At 40.1% G+C, this 14,626-nt stretch overlaps 1 protein-coding gene across 4 annotated transcripts in view; it reads left to right on the top strand.

The window, feature by feature from the left end:
• TRPC3 (transient receptor potential cation channel subfamily C member 3) overlaps positions 1-14,626 on the top strand; it is a 49,759-nt gene that overhangs the window by 1,128 nt on the left and 34,005 nt on the right. For all 4 annotated transcript variants that reach the window (XR_003256001.1, XR_003256002.1, XM_026081464.1 and 1 more), the window contains exon 2: positions 9,813-10,584. Coding sequence is in view for 2 of the 4 variants with exons in the window: in XM_026081464.1 (XP_025937249.1) it covers positions 9,813-10,584 (772 nt within the window). In the remaining 2 variants the exon portion in view is untranslated. The remainder of the gene's footprint in view (positions 1-9,812; positions 10,585-14,626) is intronic.

Below are 14,626 nucleotides of genomic sequence, written 5' to 3'. Positions count from 1 at the left end.
GCCCGGGGCCGGGGCCGGGCGGGAGCGCGGCACACGCGGCCTCAGCGCCCCGCTCGCACAGCCGCGGCGCACCGCCGGCGCTGAGCTCGCTCCCTGTGTTGCGTGTCCTGCTTTGCGTTACTGGGGCTTTTCTTTTTCCTCTTTTCTTTTTTTTTCCCTAAACCGGTGACACAGTTTAAATCCCTTCCCGCCGCCAAACGCTTAGGAAACTTTGTTAGTTATTCGGGAAGAGCTTGGTGAAGTAGGTCGTTTGATATTCTGATGAGCACGTTTGATTTACATTGACATCATGTGTATATTTTATAGTGTTTTTCCCTGAACTACCAGCATAGTTGCTGGGGAAAAAAAACCCTAATTATAGGCTCACCTAAGGTTTAGAGAGCCCACTACAGCCTTTTGTCCTGGCAATGCTAAAGCATCTTTTTTCTATCTTTTAAATAATCTAGATTGTGATAAAAGCAGACTCCCAATAGAAATCTAGGACAACTGTGCAGGAAAACATCAGTTTTTGCAATGTATCTTGTCAGTTTACATTCAAGGTGTCTTAGGAAGTGTCAGTTTGTTGTTTTCAAAGACATATTCACATGTATAAATACTGACTGTGGCTAGGACTTACTGCAAGAGAAGTAAATTCAGTTTTATGTATAGGGATGATAACTTTCTTGGCTCTGATTTACAGAATGTAGGCTCTTGGTGAATTATTCACTCATTTTTATAACATGTTGCAGTTTAGCGAGACTTCTCTCTGAGGATTACTTGAGTATTTTACACTTTCAGGATAATATTTAATTCTTAATTAAACATTTTAATTACCAAATGACAAACACTTTATTTTGAGTTTTAAAATAACATATTCAGCCTTTATAGAACAAGTCTTAATTAAAATCACCCTAGAGACAACTCTAAAGTACAGGAATAATTAGAGTAGCACTTAGAATTTGATAACCACAAATAAAAGTGGTTTCTACCATCCCAGTGCAGAAATGCTACACAAATATCCAGTACTCAGCAATTGAGACATCAAGGGAAGTAATATTTCACCTGTCTTTAGCTGTCTGAAAGTTACCCTTAAGTTGTTTGCCTAGGCTCCCTCTGTAATCAATTGGATGAGAGAGAAAATAGCAATGGGCAAGTTGGCTTAGCCTTTCCTGAGGTGCCTATCCTTCCCCAGTCACCATACAAGGAGCCTAGAAAATTGGTTTAGACTTGGACACTTTACTTTTAGACAGCTGAAGCTAGCTCAGATAAATTGTAACCCATGAGACCTAAATTTCTGGATGTCTTGTAGGTTGGTGTCTCCATAGAACTGTTAGACTATTCCTTTCTTTAAGAAACGGTTACTTTGCCAACAGGGACTGACACTGGAGTCAAGTGTGCACAGCTATAGGCATTTCTACCTGGAGTGAGCTCCATCTGTTGGCATTACTTACTGGTATATAATTCTTGTGATCCTGTCCTGGGAATCTTTGTCACAGCAGTGATTGCAAGTGACCATCCTCTGGGCTGACAAAAGGGTTCCATTAATCAATATAATAGGAGCATATTGAAGCGCCAGGACATGGAGACGAAAGACCCACAACTGCCCTTTCCGCTGTTACATGCCCTTGGTCATCCATGGTGTAGCATCAGGCTTTTTTTTCTGGAGTAATTTTCTGTATTTGGTGCTAAAGGCTAAAATCATAACATCTGTTAATGAAATAAATACCAATATCTGCTTGCTAATAATGTGCTCAGACTGGCACACTTAACGCTTTAGTGTGCACAAAATGAGTATGAGAATCCTTGACTTGAAAAAATTTATGGTACAAATATTCAGTACTGACAAACAGTGCAAGGGGAAAGAGGCACAAGATGTGAAGTAGTTTGCCCAGGGAGGTATATTTTGTTGGTATTTGAAGTGTCTTCACTCTGAAAGCTGTAACCTATGTAAGGTAGCTGTCAACATACGGTTGGCTCCCTCCTGTGCCAAGTATTGCTGGAAAAAGTAATTAACCTCAGATTCCCACTAAGGCTGCAGCCTGCATGTAATACTTCCTCTTCAGAAGGTATCATATGTCCCAGTGAGAAAAATGTGGATAAAAATTATAAGTTAAATGTAGTAGGTGTTGGATGCCTGATTTCCTGAGGTTCTTTGAAAAAAAATAGTTTAGTTCCCCGGATCAGCGGAACTCCAGAACACAAATCAAGGACTGAGTGCAAAAAAGGCTTTAAAATTCTTTGTTGCTGCAGCCCTGGTAACTTGTCTCTTTCCTGGTGAGATCTGTTTGCCTTATTCTGTATGCATGTGTGCAGTCCCTGCATCAAAATATAGTCCCTTGATTTTCCTGGAATTCAGATGATTGGTATTTTCTATTGAGTTAGTGAAGAGTAATGGTAGGAAAAAGCTCTGCATAGTTTGTGGGGGAAAGGGAACAAGACTGAGTGTGAGCACATCCCCACCTGATATCTCATTGTGTTTTGTTCCATTTTCTGACTGCAGTTCTTTCCAAGTTCTGAGCCAGAACTTCTGCAAGCTGACATGAGGGCATTTTGGATGATGGATTATGTCATTTCAGAGCGGTGGGAGAGTATAGACCAGGGTCAGGCCTTGCAGCTGGCCTGATTTATGTTCTGCTGTTCAGCTGAATGAGCCTCCCTCTTCTGGCAAGTCCAGGCAATAGTTCGCAGAAGGGAGAAAGAAGCTCTCATTTAATATTCTTTGGTTTGGTGCAGGGATTACCAAATTGTGTGGAGCACATGTGCAAGCTTCTTTGAAGTGTGGTATGCAAACATATATAAACATGACACCACTTTTACTGGTGAAAAACAGAAACCTACCAAAAGCCTCCTCTGGTGCATGGCCTGGAGCAGAGCTTGGAGGGACGGCAAAGCCTTCATTCGAAAGGTGATGAAGCTGGAGGGACTGCCTGCTAGCACTGCCTGTGGCCCTGCACAGAGCCAGGAGCTGCTACCTCACATGGCACAACACAGTCTTTTTCTGTGATGGTAACAAAATAAACAGCTTTGAGATCCCTTAGTTTAAGAGATCTCAGGAGTCATGAGCTGAAAGGCTGCTGATATTTATGTGCATGTCTAAGCACTTGCTTTTGGGAGCAAGTCAATTATCATTCTTTAGATTTTAAAACTGGAACCTCAGAGGTTACTTTTGGCAGAACATGAAGCAGACTCTGCGTCTCCTGTGCCACAGATTCCAGTGTTGTTGCTTTTAAGTGTGTGTGTGCATCCCTGTTTTGGTGATATACTCGCCTGAGCTCTCTGTAATCACAGGACTGCATTCCCTTTTCAGGGTTAGAATAGAATCAAGATTGCTAACATTGTACTGAAGTTTAGCAGCAGGATATTCTACTTATGAACTGATGACATCTTTTCTTGCATTTACTAGTTAGGAGAGAGTAACAGCCAGTTCTTCAGTACAAATGTTAGAAAACTGTTCTAGGGGTCTGGGAAGGCCCAGAATGAGTTTTCTATTTCCCCCACTTCTCTCCCTTTTTTAAATGGCTTGTGCAGTCTGCACAGTTAAAAATAGACTTAAGAAGCAAGATTATAAAGCTTTTGAATTGCCGTTGATGAGATAATGAACAGCACAACACAAGGAATTTTCAGGTCAACTATTTATCCCAGATCTCTGTCCTTTTGCTACAACTCTGAAAGTTTGAACATCAACAGGAATGGGTAAATTCAGAGTAGAAATCTGGAATTGAAATAATCCAGTGTAGAAGCTGAGGAATCATAAAGTTTGCTCTAGTCCTTTGCAGTTGTTGTGCTGCTGAAGTTTCTAGCATCCCACATACAAATAACTCTGTGTCCAAAGAAAAAAATCAATTTCAGGAACAGGCTGCAGTGTTCAGGCAACACTACAGTGCAATATAATGTCATAGTGAATGTTATGAATGCAAACCACAATAGACAAAGTGGCCATTGCTTGCTTAGTGAAAAAATATTTATTTTATATTTTTTAATTACACATATGAAGGGTCAAACATTTTAGGTAAAAATATTTAAGATAAATAGAAATATGATTATAATGTAGGATAGGTTTTGTGTCTTACGACACTAACTGGTATAAAATGAACCAATTGGGTGTTCAGAGTGTACATATCACTGCCCTGTATGAAATGTTTCTCATTTGGTAAGGCTCTTGAAAGGCTGTATACCCTTTAGGAGTCATGGCAAGAGTCCTGCTGCAAACCAGAAACAGAGATGTACTGTCCCAGTTTCATATTATTCAGGAAGGGCGCAGCCATGGGTTATGCCATGAAATTGGAGAAACACACTTTCCCTTATATAGATGAAGCTTCAACCACAACCTGGCACTGGTGTTAAAAACATAACATACAAACAGGAGTTTAGCGGTATTGCATTGGCTGCGATAGGTGTGAACAGGGAGAATATAGCATGTCTCTGAATATCAGTTTCATTTGTGCTTTCAGTGAATGGTTTATCTGCTTTATTTGTGTTTCCTGTTTATAGCTAAGAGACTCTAAGTTTTGTTGAAAGGGACAGGCAGCAGAAGAGAGAGCTACCTCTTTGCCTATCTGTGGCTGCAGCATTCTGGACCCGGGGCCAGGGGACTGCTGAAAGGAAACGGAAATCAGTGCTTCCCAGGGAGTGGCAGAGCATGCTGAGAGCAGAGACGCTTCCATGGTGCAGGGTGAGATGGGTAGTAGCCCGATGTCCTGGAAGGAGTGTGCTGCATGTGGGAAGCAGCCCCTTTTGTGTAGAAGTCTGCTGAGCATAGCCTGAGCCTCCTTGGCAGCTGGGAGCAGACCCGGAGGAGCGCAAAGGGGGGTCTCCTAAGGCACGCAGAGAGGACTGTGCTGGAGGAGGTTCAACTGGGAAGCTGTAAAAGTCGCTTGACTGAAAAGCGTGACTGGGAGAAAGGACTGCCCTGCAAAGACCAAGGTCTAGGGAGGGACTTGTTTTTGTACCTTTTATTTTAACCAGTCTTACACAGCAGGTCGGAGTTTCCTCTTTTTAAAGTTAATATGTTTCCATGTGTTATGTTTGTGTTCTTATGAAGCCTTGTCTTTAAAGATTGAGAGTCTCTGTGGGTGTCCTTACTTTTAGGATAAAATGGGACAACTGTACCATCAGGCGTTAGCTGACTTAAGGTCTTGCACATCTTGGTTAATTGTTAATCATCTTGTAGTGAGTTATGCTCCTTTAAGGCGATCACTGAAGTTATTGAGAGTTTTTCTAAGTAGGAAGCGTGGGACTAGACTTAAGCTGGCGAAGGAATGATGGTAGCAGTATAGTTACGGAAATAAGACTTGTAAATTGGGAACATTTTTGTTTTATTGTGATCATTAACAGGTGCTATTGAATTAGTGATTCTGAAGGTTGTTGTACAGTTTCAGAAATTCTTCCTTTCTGCCAGTGAAGCTCTTCAGTTCCTCAAAACAACTAACTGGAACACACTTATGGCCAAGTGAACATGTTAAGATGTTGTAGAACCGGTGTACTTCAGTTAACAGGAATGCTTTTCCCCAGTTCCATCCTTCTTGTTTATGCTGAGCAGCAAACAGGGGCTTGAGGCTTTATAGGTCCCCTGGCCATTTTTTGTGCTGTGGGGAATGGGAACAATTAGTCATGGGCAAAATGGAGGGGCTCTGCTGCTGCTCCATGCCAGCAGACGGGACCTGGGCTCTGTCCTTCTTACCTCCCTACAGACGAAGTAGCTTATTTACTCAACCTGTATACTGGAACTAGTCTTCACTTAATGTTGCAGTGCATCTCTGTTTAAGAATTAACATATAATAATTGGACATTTTTCTTGCTCAATGTTCATGTGGATTTTTTTACCATGAGCTCTAGAGATTCTAAATTTTCTGTCCTCTTTCAACTATTGGGAACAGGTGGGAAGAAGAATATCACAATTTCCATCTCTCCCTCTCTCTTTTTAAATAAGTTGTCAATGCCTTACAGAGAAGAGGTTGAGAAAGTAAACTTTAAAGTCTCTGAGAACTAGAGCACAAGTAATTAATACACATTTAGTTCTGTTTTTAATCATATTTTTAAGCCAATGTAATGATATCTAGAGATGTGTCCTGAGATTCTGTGTTTTGATTACTTCAGTTGGCAAATACAGCATATTAGATGTGTTGAAAATAGATAAAAAGTTAAAACTAAAATTTTAACTGTTCAGACCATTTTCTCGATGTCTTGGGATAGCTTAAAAGTGTGACTATTAGATATAAGAATGCGAGAGTGGACAATGGAATAGGAGACCCTGTACCTGATCCTTCCTGCATGCAACATTGACCAGAGCTTCACTGGCATCCAGAAGGTCTTTGAATTTGCTGAGGGAAGAGGGGAAAAAGACAGTGGGGAGGTACGAATGAACCTGACAGTCTGCTGGCTGTGTGGTGCTGTACAATATTTCTTGCTCTTTATTTTTCAGAAGGCCTTGACAATATTTTAGTCAATAAAATACCAAGCAACTTTCATCTTACTTTGAAGAGATATTGCAGTCACTTCAAATATGTCATTTCTGTCACAAGATTTGTAGCTAAGAAGATCTTCCTTTTCAGGAAGATATTCCCGCGCAACACCTTTGGAAAGATGCATCTTTTTTTACAGCAGTCAGATGAGTCACCTGAGTCAGAGAGTGGGTCTTGAAAGTGATAGGTAAAACAGAAAATAAAGTGTCATATTTATAATTGTATTGAAAAATTACACTGAATATTTTGGGGAAAATGTGTTGGTATATATTTCATAAAAGATAAATGAGATTCAGGGTAACTTTAGAATCTTCTTAAATCAAGAAGTCAACATAAGTTAATCTTTTCTCTGTCTTTTTACTTGTTTTAATATACTTACGGAATTTTTTCTAACCATATAATATTATGATAAAGAGCTGCATTTCCATAGCTGTGTGTTTTTTAGATGTGGAGGAAGACTAGAAAGCTAACAGCATAGCAGATGATAAGATCTGGTGTAAAAGGTAACGATGAAAACACTATTTCTGGTTCTACTTGTGATTTCATTGGGAGATATGGTAGTAGCATACTGTGACTGTTCACCGCATGCACTCTGTGCTCAAATCTTTATATCCGAGGAGTCTCAAATGTGCAATATGACTGAGCTTTAGATATTAAATCAATTCAGTCTTTAACACAGAGTCACAAATCCTCTCTGTAATGCAGCCTTTTTCATAGCCATAAGGAAAGCGGGTCAGGAGTGAATAAGAATGGATCTAGCTTATTTGGGAAAGCAGTTTTGACACATTTCCAAAAGTAAATACCAGTTAGCAGTGCTACCCAGGTCATTTCTGGCAGTCCAGAAATACTGATCACACTTGAAAATTTAAATAAGGTCAAATGCTTTCATCCCAGGAGAGGCCTACCCTTGGTAATGAGTATTATAATCTCACCACTTGGTCTGCAATGAAACTGCCCATTTGTGTTAACTGAAATGTTTGGAGTGTGGACTAGCTTTTATGATGCCAGTAGCTTTCATAAAGTGATTAAGATTTTATGTTTTGCTAAATTTATTACAGCTGATGTGGAGAGCTGGAAGGCCAGACACATTCTTACCACCTGAATGGCATTAGTTATGCACAATGAAAACCATTAGAGCTGCCAGTGCTGCATATAGAGAAATTCAGTGATGTCAACAGGCATATTTTGTGCAGTGGTAATATAGATAAGCTCACTGTTGAAAAAACACACAGAAAATAAAAAATTGTGTTCAAGAGAAGGTTGCTCAAGTTGCAGATCTGAACCCATAGGAATTAGGGTATGCCACTATTAAAGCTGCTTATGCAGCTTCCACTATGTCCTCTTGAATGTGCAGTCTTTATGTGCATGTGTCCTTTTTTTCCCTTGTTTCACTCCTTTTTACAGACTGACAGGATTCGCTTAAAAAGGACTTTTTAATATTTTCTTTTGTCCTCAATGTTCATTATGTGGACCTACCTCCATTTAGCATACATCACTCAGCCTGTGTGCTGAGGTTGGAAGGAATAATTTCCTCTTCAGTTTTTCTGCGTTACTGTTTACTGTTATATTGGAATTTTTCACTGAGGAGGATGAATTCATTTTCACAATGCTCCTATAAAATGGGAGACAATTATTCTTTCTTTATAGATGATAAACAGAGGCACAGAGGATTTAAGGCCCAGATTTGATATCTATAAGGCCTGTTTGTCTCAGAGTGTGTAGCCTATGTATAGAGTCATATGTATTCAAAGCACACTCCTCCATTAACTCAGATATTGTTTATCAGCAGCATGGTGCCTCTCTGTCCATCAAATCAGTTCAAGTCCCTTGAGTTAATGGATTTACAGATAGCAGCTGGAGGCTGTCTTCCTCATTATTGACCCAGACTAGAAAGGAATGGGAGATTGCTGATGGGTTTCACACTTTTTTGCTGACAGCAGTGAAGGAAGATTACAGTATCCTGAGTACCTCTCCAGGCCTTTGCCCTGTGCTCTAGCAGGCAACAAGCTTCTGTTTGTCCCCCCAGCTGTGACCACTTTGGCCTGATTCCATGTATTCTGTTGTTTCAGTCCCAGCCAGGTAGTTGTTGGTTCCTCTAGTCAGGCAGTGTCTGTTCCTCAACCTCTCATCCTAGGTCCAGTTTCCTTGCAACTCCTTGTCTCACTCCTTCGAACCTCATTTCCCCTCTCTGTTTTTTTTACCTGGTTAGTTCCAGCTCAGCATCTGATCTGTGTTTTTTCTCACCCTGGGCTTGTTTGTTCCCCACTGCTCTCAGTCTGCATCTTCACTGGCTCATAATTCTGGTTTCTGTGTTCCCTCAATTACCTTGCTTGCTCTTTCGCTTCTTCTGTTTCCCTTCTCTTTTCTCCCTCATTCTGCTTTTGCAATGAGTTTTTCTGGGAGTTCACCACTTCCCAAGTTGATTCTCAATTTCCTTTCCTAAACAATCTCCCTTTTCCATACCCAGATTTCCTCTCCCCAGTGCAGCCTACCCTCCCAGGTTTCATTCCTGTTCAATAGCTCTTTGACTTTCCTCTTTTTTGATCATATTACAGGATTGTGTTTTCTTTTTTGCTTGGGGAATAACATCAGACAGCTCTGTCCTTTCGGCTCCTCAAATGGTAGACATGTCACAGAAGTAGGACCAACATAGCCCACAGCATTGCAAAACTTCAGTTGGACTCAGAGCTGTTCCCAGTCTAGACTGGATCATGCCCAGTGCCTGGAAACTGTGAGCAGTTTAGTTGCTAGCATCCGTGAAGTCAGCTGAACATGCATGAACTGCTGTTTTCAAAAACTTATAATTTGGCCAAATTGACTGATGAGTAAATTCTTCCAGATTTGATTAACACGTCTAGCAGTAAACACTAAGGGACATGAGATCAGACTACTGTAGTATGTACTGTTCTGCAAGGCATCAGGAAGAAAACTTGTCTTTGTTTCTCATTTATACAAAGTACAATATGGCATATTGCCTTCCTTAAACCATCAGCTCCTATGGTGAATAGTATTAATTGCTGTTGACAATCCAGTCTGGTATAGCAGGTGGGTTTTCAGTTTATATATGTGTGTATATATATATTGTAGTGGGTTGGGAAGTATTTCTGAAGAGGGATGACTTACATTAGGGGGAAAAAATCTTGACCATATTAATGAGACGGAAATGACCTGTGGAATTGAACCTGTAAGTGCCTTTAGGTAGTGTACAAGCAAACATGAAGACAGAAAGATGACAATAGAGAATTATCCTGGTCAGTAGATGGGCAAATGATACAGGGCAAAATGAGTAAGTCGTCAATTTTTGCAGCCACAAGGGAGGTGGAAGTTACAAGTAACCAACACTGTGCAATTCTATTACCTTATTTTTATTAGGTACATTGAAGGAAGTCCATCTCTGAGACGTATGACTATGATGAGGGAAAAGGGAAGGCGACAGGCCATTAGAGGCCCAGCGTTCATGTTCAACAACAGGGGCACAAGTCTTACTGCTGAAGAAGAGCGCTTTCTAGATGCAGCAGAGTATGGGAACATCCCTGTGGTGCGCAAAATGCTAGAGGAGTCAAAAACACTGAATGTCAACTGCGTTGACTACATGGGCCAAAACGCCTTGCAGCTTGCTGTAGGGAACGAACATTTGGAAGTGACAGAACTTCTGTTAAAAAAAGAGAATTTGGCACGGATCGGAGATGCCCTGCTGCTTGCAATCAGCAAGGGCTACATCAGGATAGTGGAAGCAATTTTGAATCATCCTGGGTTTTCAGCAAATAAGCGACTGACTCTGAGCCCTTGTGAGCAGGAGCTCCAGGATGATGATTTTTATTCTTATGATGAAGACGGTACCCGCTTTTCTCCAGATATCACTCCCATTATTTTAGCTGCCCACTGCCAGAAATACGAAGTTGTGCACATGCTATTGATGAAAGGAGCAAGGATAGAAAGACCTCATGATTATTTCTGCAAATGTAATGACTGCATGGAGAAGCAAAAACATGATTCTTTCAGTCACTCTAGGTCACGAATAAACGCGTACAAAGGACTGGCTAGTCCTGCTTACCTGTCCCTCTCCAGTGAAGATCCAGTACTCACTGCTCTGGAACTCAGCAATGAGCTTGCCAAGTTGGCCAACATTGAAAAAGAATTCAAGGTAATGGTGGTTTTGTATTTCTGTTACTGTTTTAATGTTGATATTACTTTATAATGTCCTTAGATGCTTGAAATTATTTCCTGTATTTTTACTTTTTCAATGAAAATGCTTTCATTATATTCATTGTCTCTTTTGCTCTTGATTTTTTTGAATTCTCAATATATAAGCCATTAAAAAGCAATTTTTAATGAAATGAAAGTGCTTTTTCACCTACTATGCATGGAAAACAATGGAAAAAGGGACAATGTGAATTCTAATAACCTTGCAACAGATGGAAAACAATTTTATTCGCTGTAACAGATTAACAGTTGTTTTCAGTTACAAACACTCAGTAGTATAAGCTTAGAAAGGAGAAACATTATGCTTTTCTTGAGCATACTGTAGCATTGACCCTATTCTCATTTTTTTTATTCATCCTTATTTCAAATGATGTCTACAAATTATTAGGAATACAGAGAGCTTTTCTTTAATGCACCTTTTAGAAATGGCACTTGTTCAGAGCCAGCTGTTACACTGATTACAGATGCAGCCCCTATTATCCTGTTTCTGAGTTGTATCTGGTTTAGTATGTCAGTGCCCTGAGTTTTCTGTGTATCTCAGCTTCTCCATCAGATAATTAATGACTCAGTTATCTGTTGCCCAGTGCTGCTTTTTTTAAGATCTGTAGTTTTTCTCAATACCTTGAAAAGTACTAGCAAATACAGCTTGTGCACTAGCAAACCTCCCTCCCCCCAAAAAGCAGAAAAACAAAACCCCAAACCCAAAGCCAAAATGGTAGGATAGGACAATTGCTTATAATAAGTAAAGCTCAGCTTGGGGTATGACAGTTTGTGCTCAGTGAGTAGTGATATCAATAGCACTGTATCTAGTTGCAACAAAAGTTTTAATGTCCTGCAGAGTCAGTGCTGGGTACCACTTGTTTAATTAATATCTTCATAAATGATCTGAGAGAGGCAAAAGATGCATTAATCTTTTCAGATGACAGCAAGCGTTACAAACACATTGGATTACTGAGAAGGAGACAACAACCTAGAGACAAATAGGCAGAAATGAATAAAGTGAAGTTTACCACAAGCAGAAGAAACAATTCTGTACTCCTGAGAAAGAATAGCTCCAGATATAGCTGAGAGAGTAAAAATATCATTTTAAAAAGAAAGCTTTGGTGCCAAGGAGGATCCAAGTATTATACCACTAAAAAAATATATAAGTTTGTAACAGAGTTGTCCTGTGGCCCACTACCAAAGCCAATACCAAGATTCGTATTCATCATTCATGTCATTCTTCAGGCAAAACTCTGAGAAGGGAGGAAGTAAGTCCTGTAGGCTTATGTTGCATACATTCCAGTTCCTGTTTCCTTCTATCATCTTAAACCTCTCTTCTCCTTTCTTTGTTGAAGGAACCTCCTCATACCATGCTGCATACTGTGTAATTTGGCAAATGGAGTGAGTATTTACTGGAATGTATTTCTTCAGGAGTAGAGGGAAAATGTCAGTGTGGTTTTTTTTTTGTTTGTTTGTTTTGTTTTCCCCCCCTCTCTCTCTACTGAAAAAATAAGGAACTGGGAAAGATCTTTGTGGGGGCAAAATTGAAGAATAGAGATTCTTATCATATACCCAGAGCCTTTTGACTTGTGTTTCCCACAAGGACTTAGTTACTTGCCTTATTTAGAGACCATTATAGAAAGTAAAAACTTTGCTGTATACAACTCAGCTCTGTTCATGATTGTTTGCTTTCCAACTAGGCCAACAACCTGAGAGCCACAGGGTCTCCAGAATCGTGTGTGTCCAAGATGATGCAAAGTCAACCTCTTTTTCTCCTGCGGCTTCTTAGGAAGAACTCTTCTTCTAGGCTGCCATCTCAGAAACTCTAACATCTATCATTTGTTGTGATACTGCATATAATGTTTGTTGTTTTATCTGTGTTCAGAAACTCTGGTGAGCTCAGGACCTTGATTTAAGTGTCACGCAACACCCCAGTCCCCCACAATACAGCCTCTACCACCAAAAGCTAAATTTAGGCAAGCCATGTCATGTTTTTGTAAGGGGAGGATGTAGATGATTAGAACTGAATAGAGAAGTATCAGTAATGCTGTAAATTCATGGGAAACTCATATCCTAGGCACCAAGACTGTGAATACTAATTTAGCCAAAAAAGAAATGGCTTGAGATTTTGGAGGGTAAAAAGCAGAAAATTTTGATTGGACTTCTCATTTCAAAACAGAATTTATTTTTAAAAGTTCACTTTAATTATTAATTTCTACAGAATAAAATAAAATACTCATTTTTCTGCAACTTTGCAATTGCAAATTTTGCAATTTTTTTGTTGTTTTTCTGAGCCATTTAGCCTCTACCCATTGATATTTTGGAATGTCCAGGAATCCAAGAACTCCACTATTTGCACAGATCTCACTGTTTGTGCACAGCCCTTACACTGCTGCTAACCTTCCCAAATGTGTAATAATTGATAACTGAATTTTGGTCCCTACTGTAGAAGCTGTTCCTGGCTTCTTGCTTGCATGGAAATTCCAGCTACTCATCAAAATTGCAACATTCCAGTGAATGAGTTGTTTTCCCGATGTCACATCTGTCCACTTTCCCTGTGTTTCTTATGTGTCTCAGGGTGTTCCTTGTGCTCTCTCAGGCCTGGTAGGAGAGTTGCTTGTTTCCCTGTAGCCTCTGTGGTTGGCTGCCCTTCCTGCGAGGAAGAGGGAATGAACAAGGGAGGGGGGAGGAAAACAGAGGCAAGGAATTTTTTAGTAGCAACATCAAACTAGCCCAGAAAGGGCTGAAATTGCACGACTGACGAGAAGTCTGTATATTCCATGGGGGCCGTGGGCAGGTATGGTAGAGCTGCCAGCAGCATGAGTGTAATATGAGATGCTGTGTTGACAGCTGTAGAGGTAGATCTAGGAGGAAGCAAGCAGCCTCTCTCCTGTCTTAGAGAAATCCATTCTGAGTTCTTGCCAGCTTTGATGTAAGTTCAAGTTGTAACTGTCTGTTCAGTGCTTTCTTTTCTACAGATGTGTCATCTGAATGTGTTTTGCTAGTAACTGTGTGCTTTGTCATACCCCAAAGGAGGATGCTTCTAGCCCAACATTCACTCCCTACCAGGGAGGCTTCTGGTGTGCTCTTGTTTAGTGTTATCGTGGAAAGTGCTTAGGTATTTCAATCAAATTCAACCCATAAAACAGCATTGAGCATAATTCTTCCAGGGTAGACAAAAATAGAAAATATAATTTGTCTCGCACAGAAAATGGACAAATATTTTTAAAGGGACTTTAACAATGTTCATGATTATTCTCAATGTCTATGGTAAATTGAGGCACGTAGCATTTCTGGTGCCTGCTTGCTGCAGTGCACTTCCTGGATGTGGAACAGTGGCACAGAAAGTACTTTCGAGGTGGCTTCCCCACAGAGAAGAAATATGGAGTGAACCTGTTTAAAAATGTCTGAGGCCAGAGTTTCCTGATGCATGCTTGCTAAGTTGAACCTTACCTCTTTTGCTTATGCAAAGTCCAGTCTGCTGCTTTCACTTCTGTTTTCCAATAGCAAATTCTGATGTCCATGTGCAAATTGGAGCTTGCAGAAGTGTATTAGAGATGTGGGTAAGAGACTTAGGACATTCATTCATGGCAGTCAGTTCCACGTGAATGTTAAAAAATTTATTCTTAATTACAGTGATTTTTTTTTTTCTCTCAGAAGTAAGCAGGAAGGAATCAAAGAAACCAGTAAACCTTCATTTTTCTTTGAAGATACAAAACACATGTAGACAAAAATAAAAACTGAAGATGAGTAAAAATAGGTGGGGAAACTGGAGCCCTAAAGAACATTTCACTCATCTTACTTCTTACCTTCCCATGCTTCCTTACTTCTTACTGTTTTTGAAATCCCTGTTCCAAGTTTCTAGTGCTCCTTTTACTCTTCATCTATTTCATTGCAGAGTTTCATTTCCCCTTTTTGCTATTTGCAGCTGCTTGTTGTCGTCTTTCCCCTTTTCTCCTTTTCACTTCCCTCTTTGTATTTACTTTTTTTTTTTTTTTTTT

The sequence above is a fragment of the Apteryx rowi genome, unplaced genomic scaffold, assembly GCF_003343035.1.
Source record: "Apteryx rowi isolate R43461 unplaced genomic scaffold, aptRow1 scaffold_55, whole genome shotgun sequence".
Lineage (NCBI taxonomy): Eukaryota > Metazoa > Chordata > Aves > Apterygiformes > Apterygidae > Apteryx > Apteryx rowi.
The sequence above is the reverse complement of the archived record's forward strand: the minus strand, read 5'-3'. Positions and strand labels throughout refer to the sequence as shown.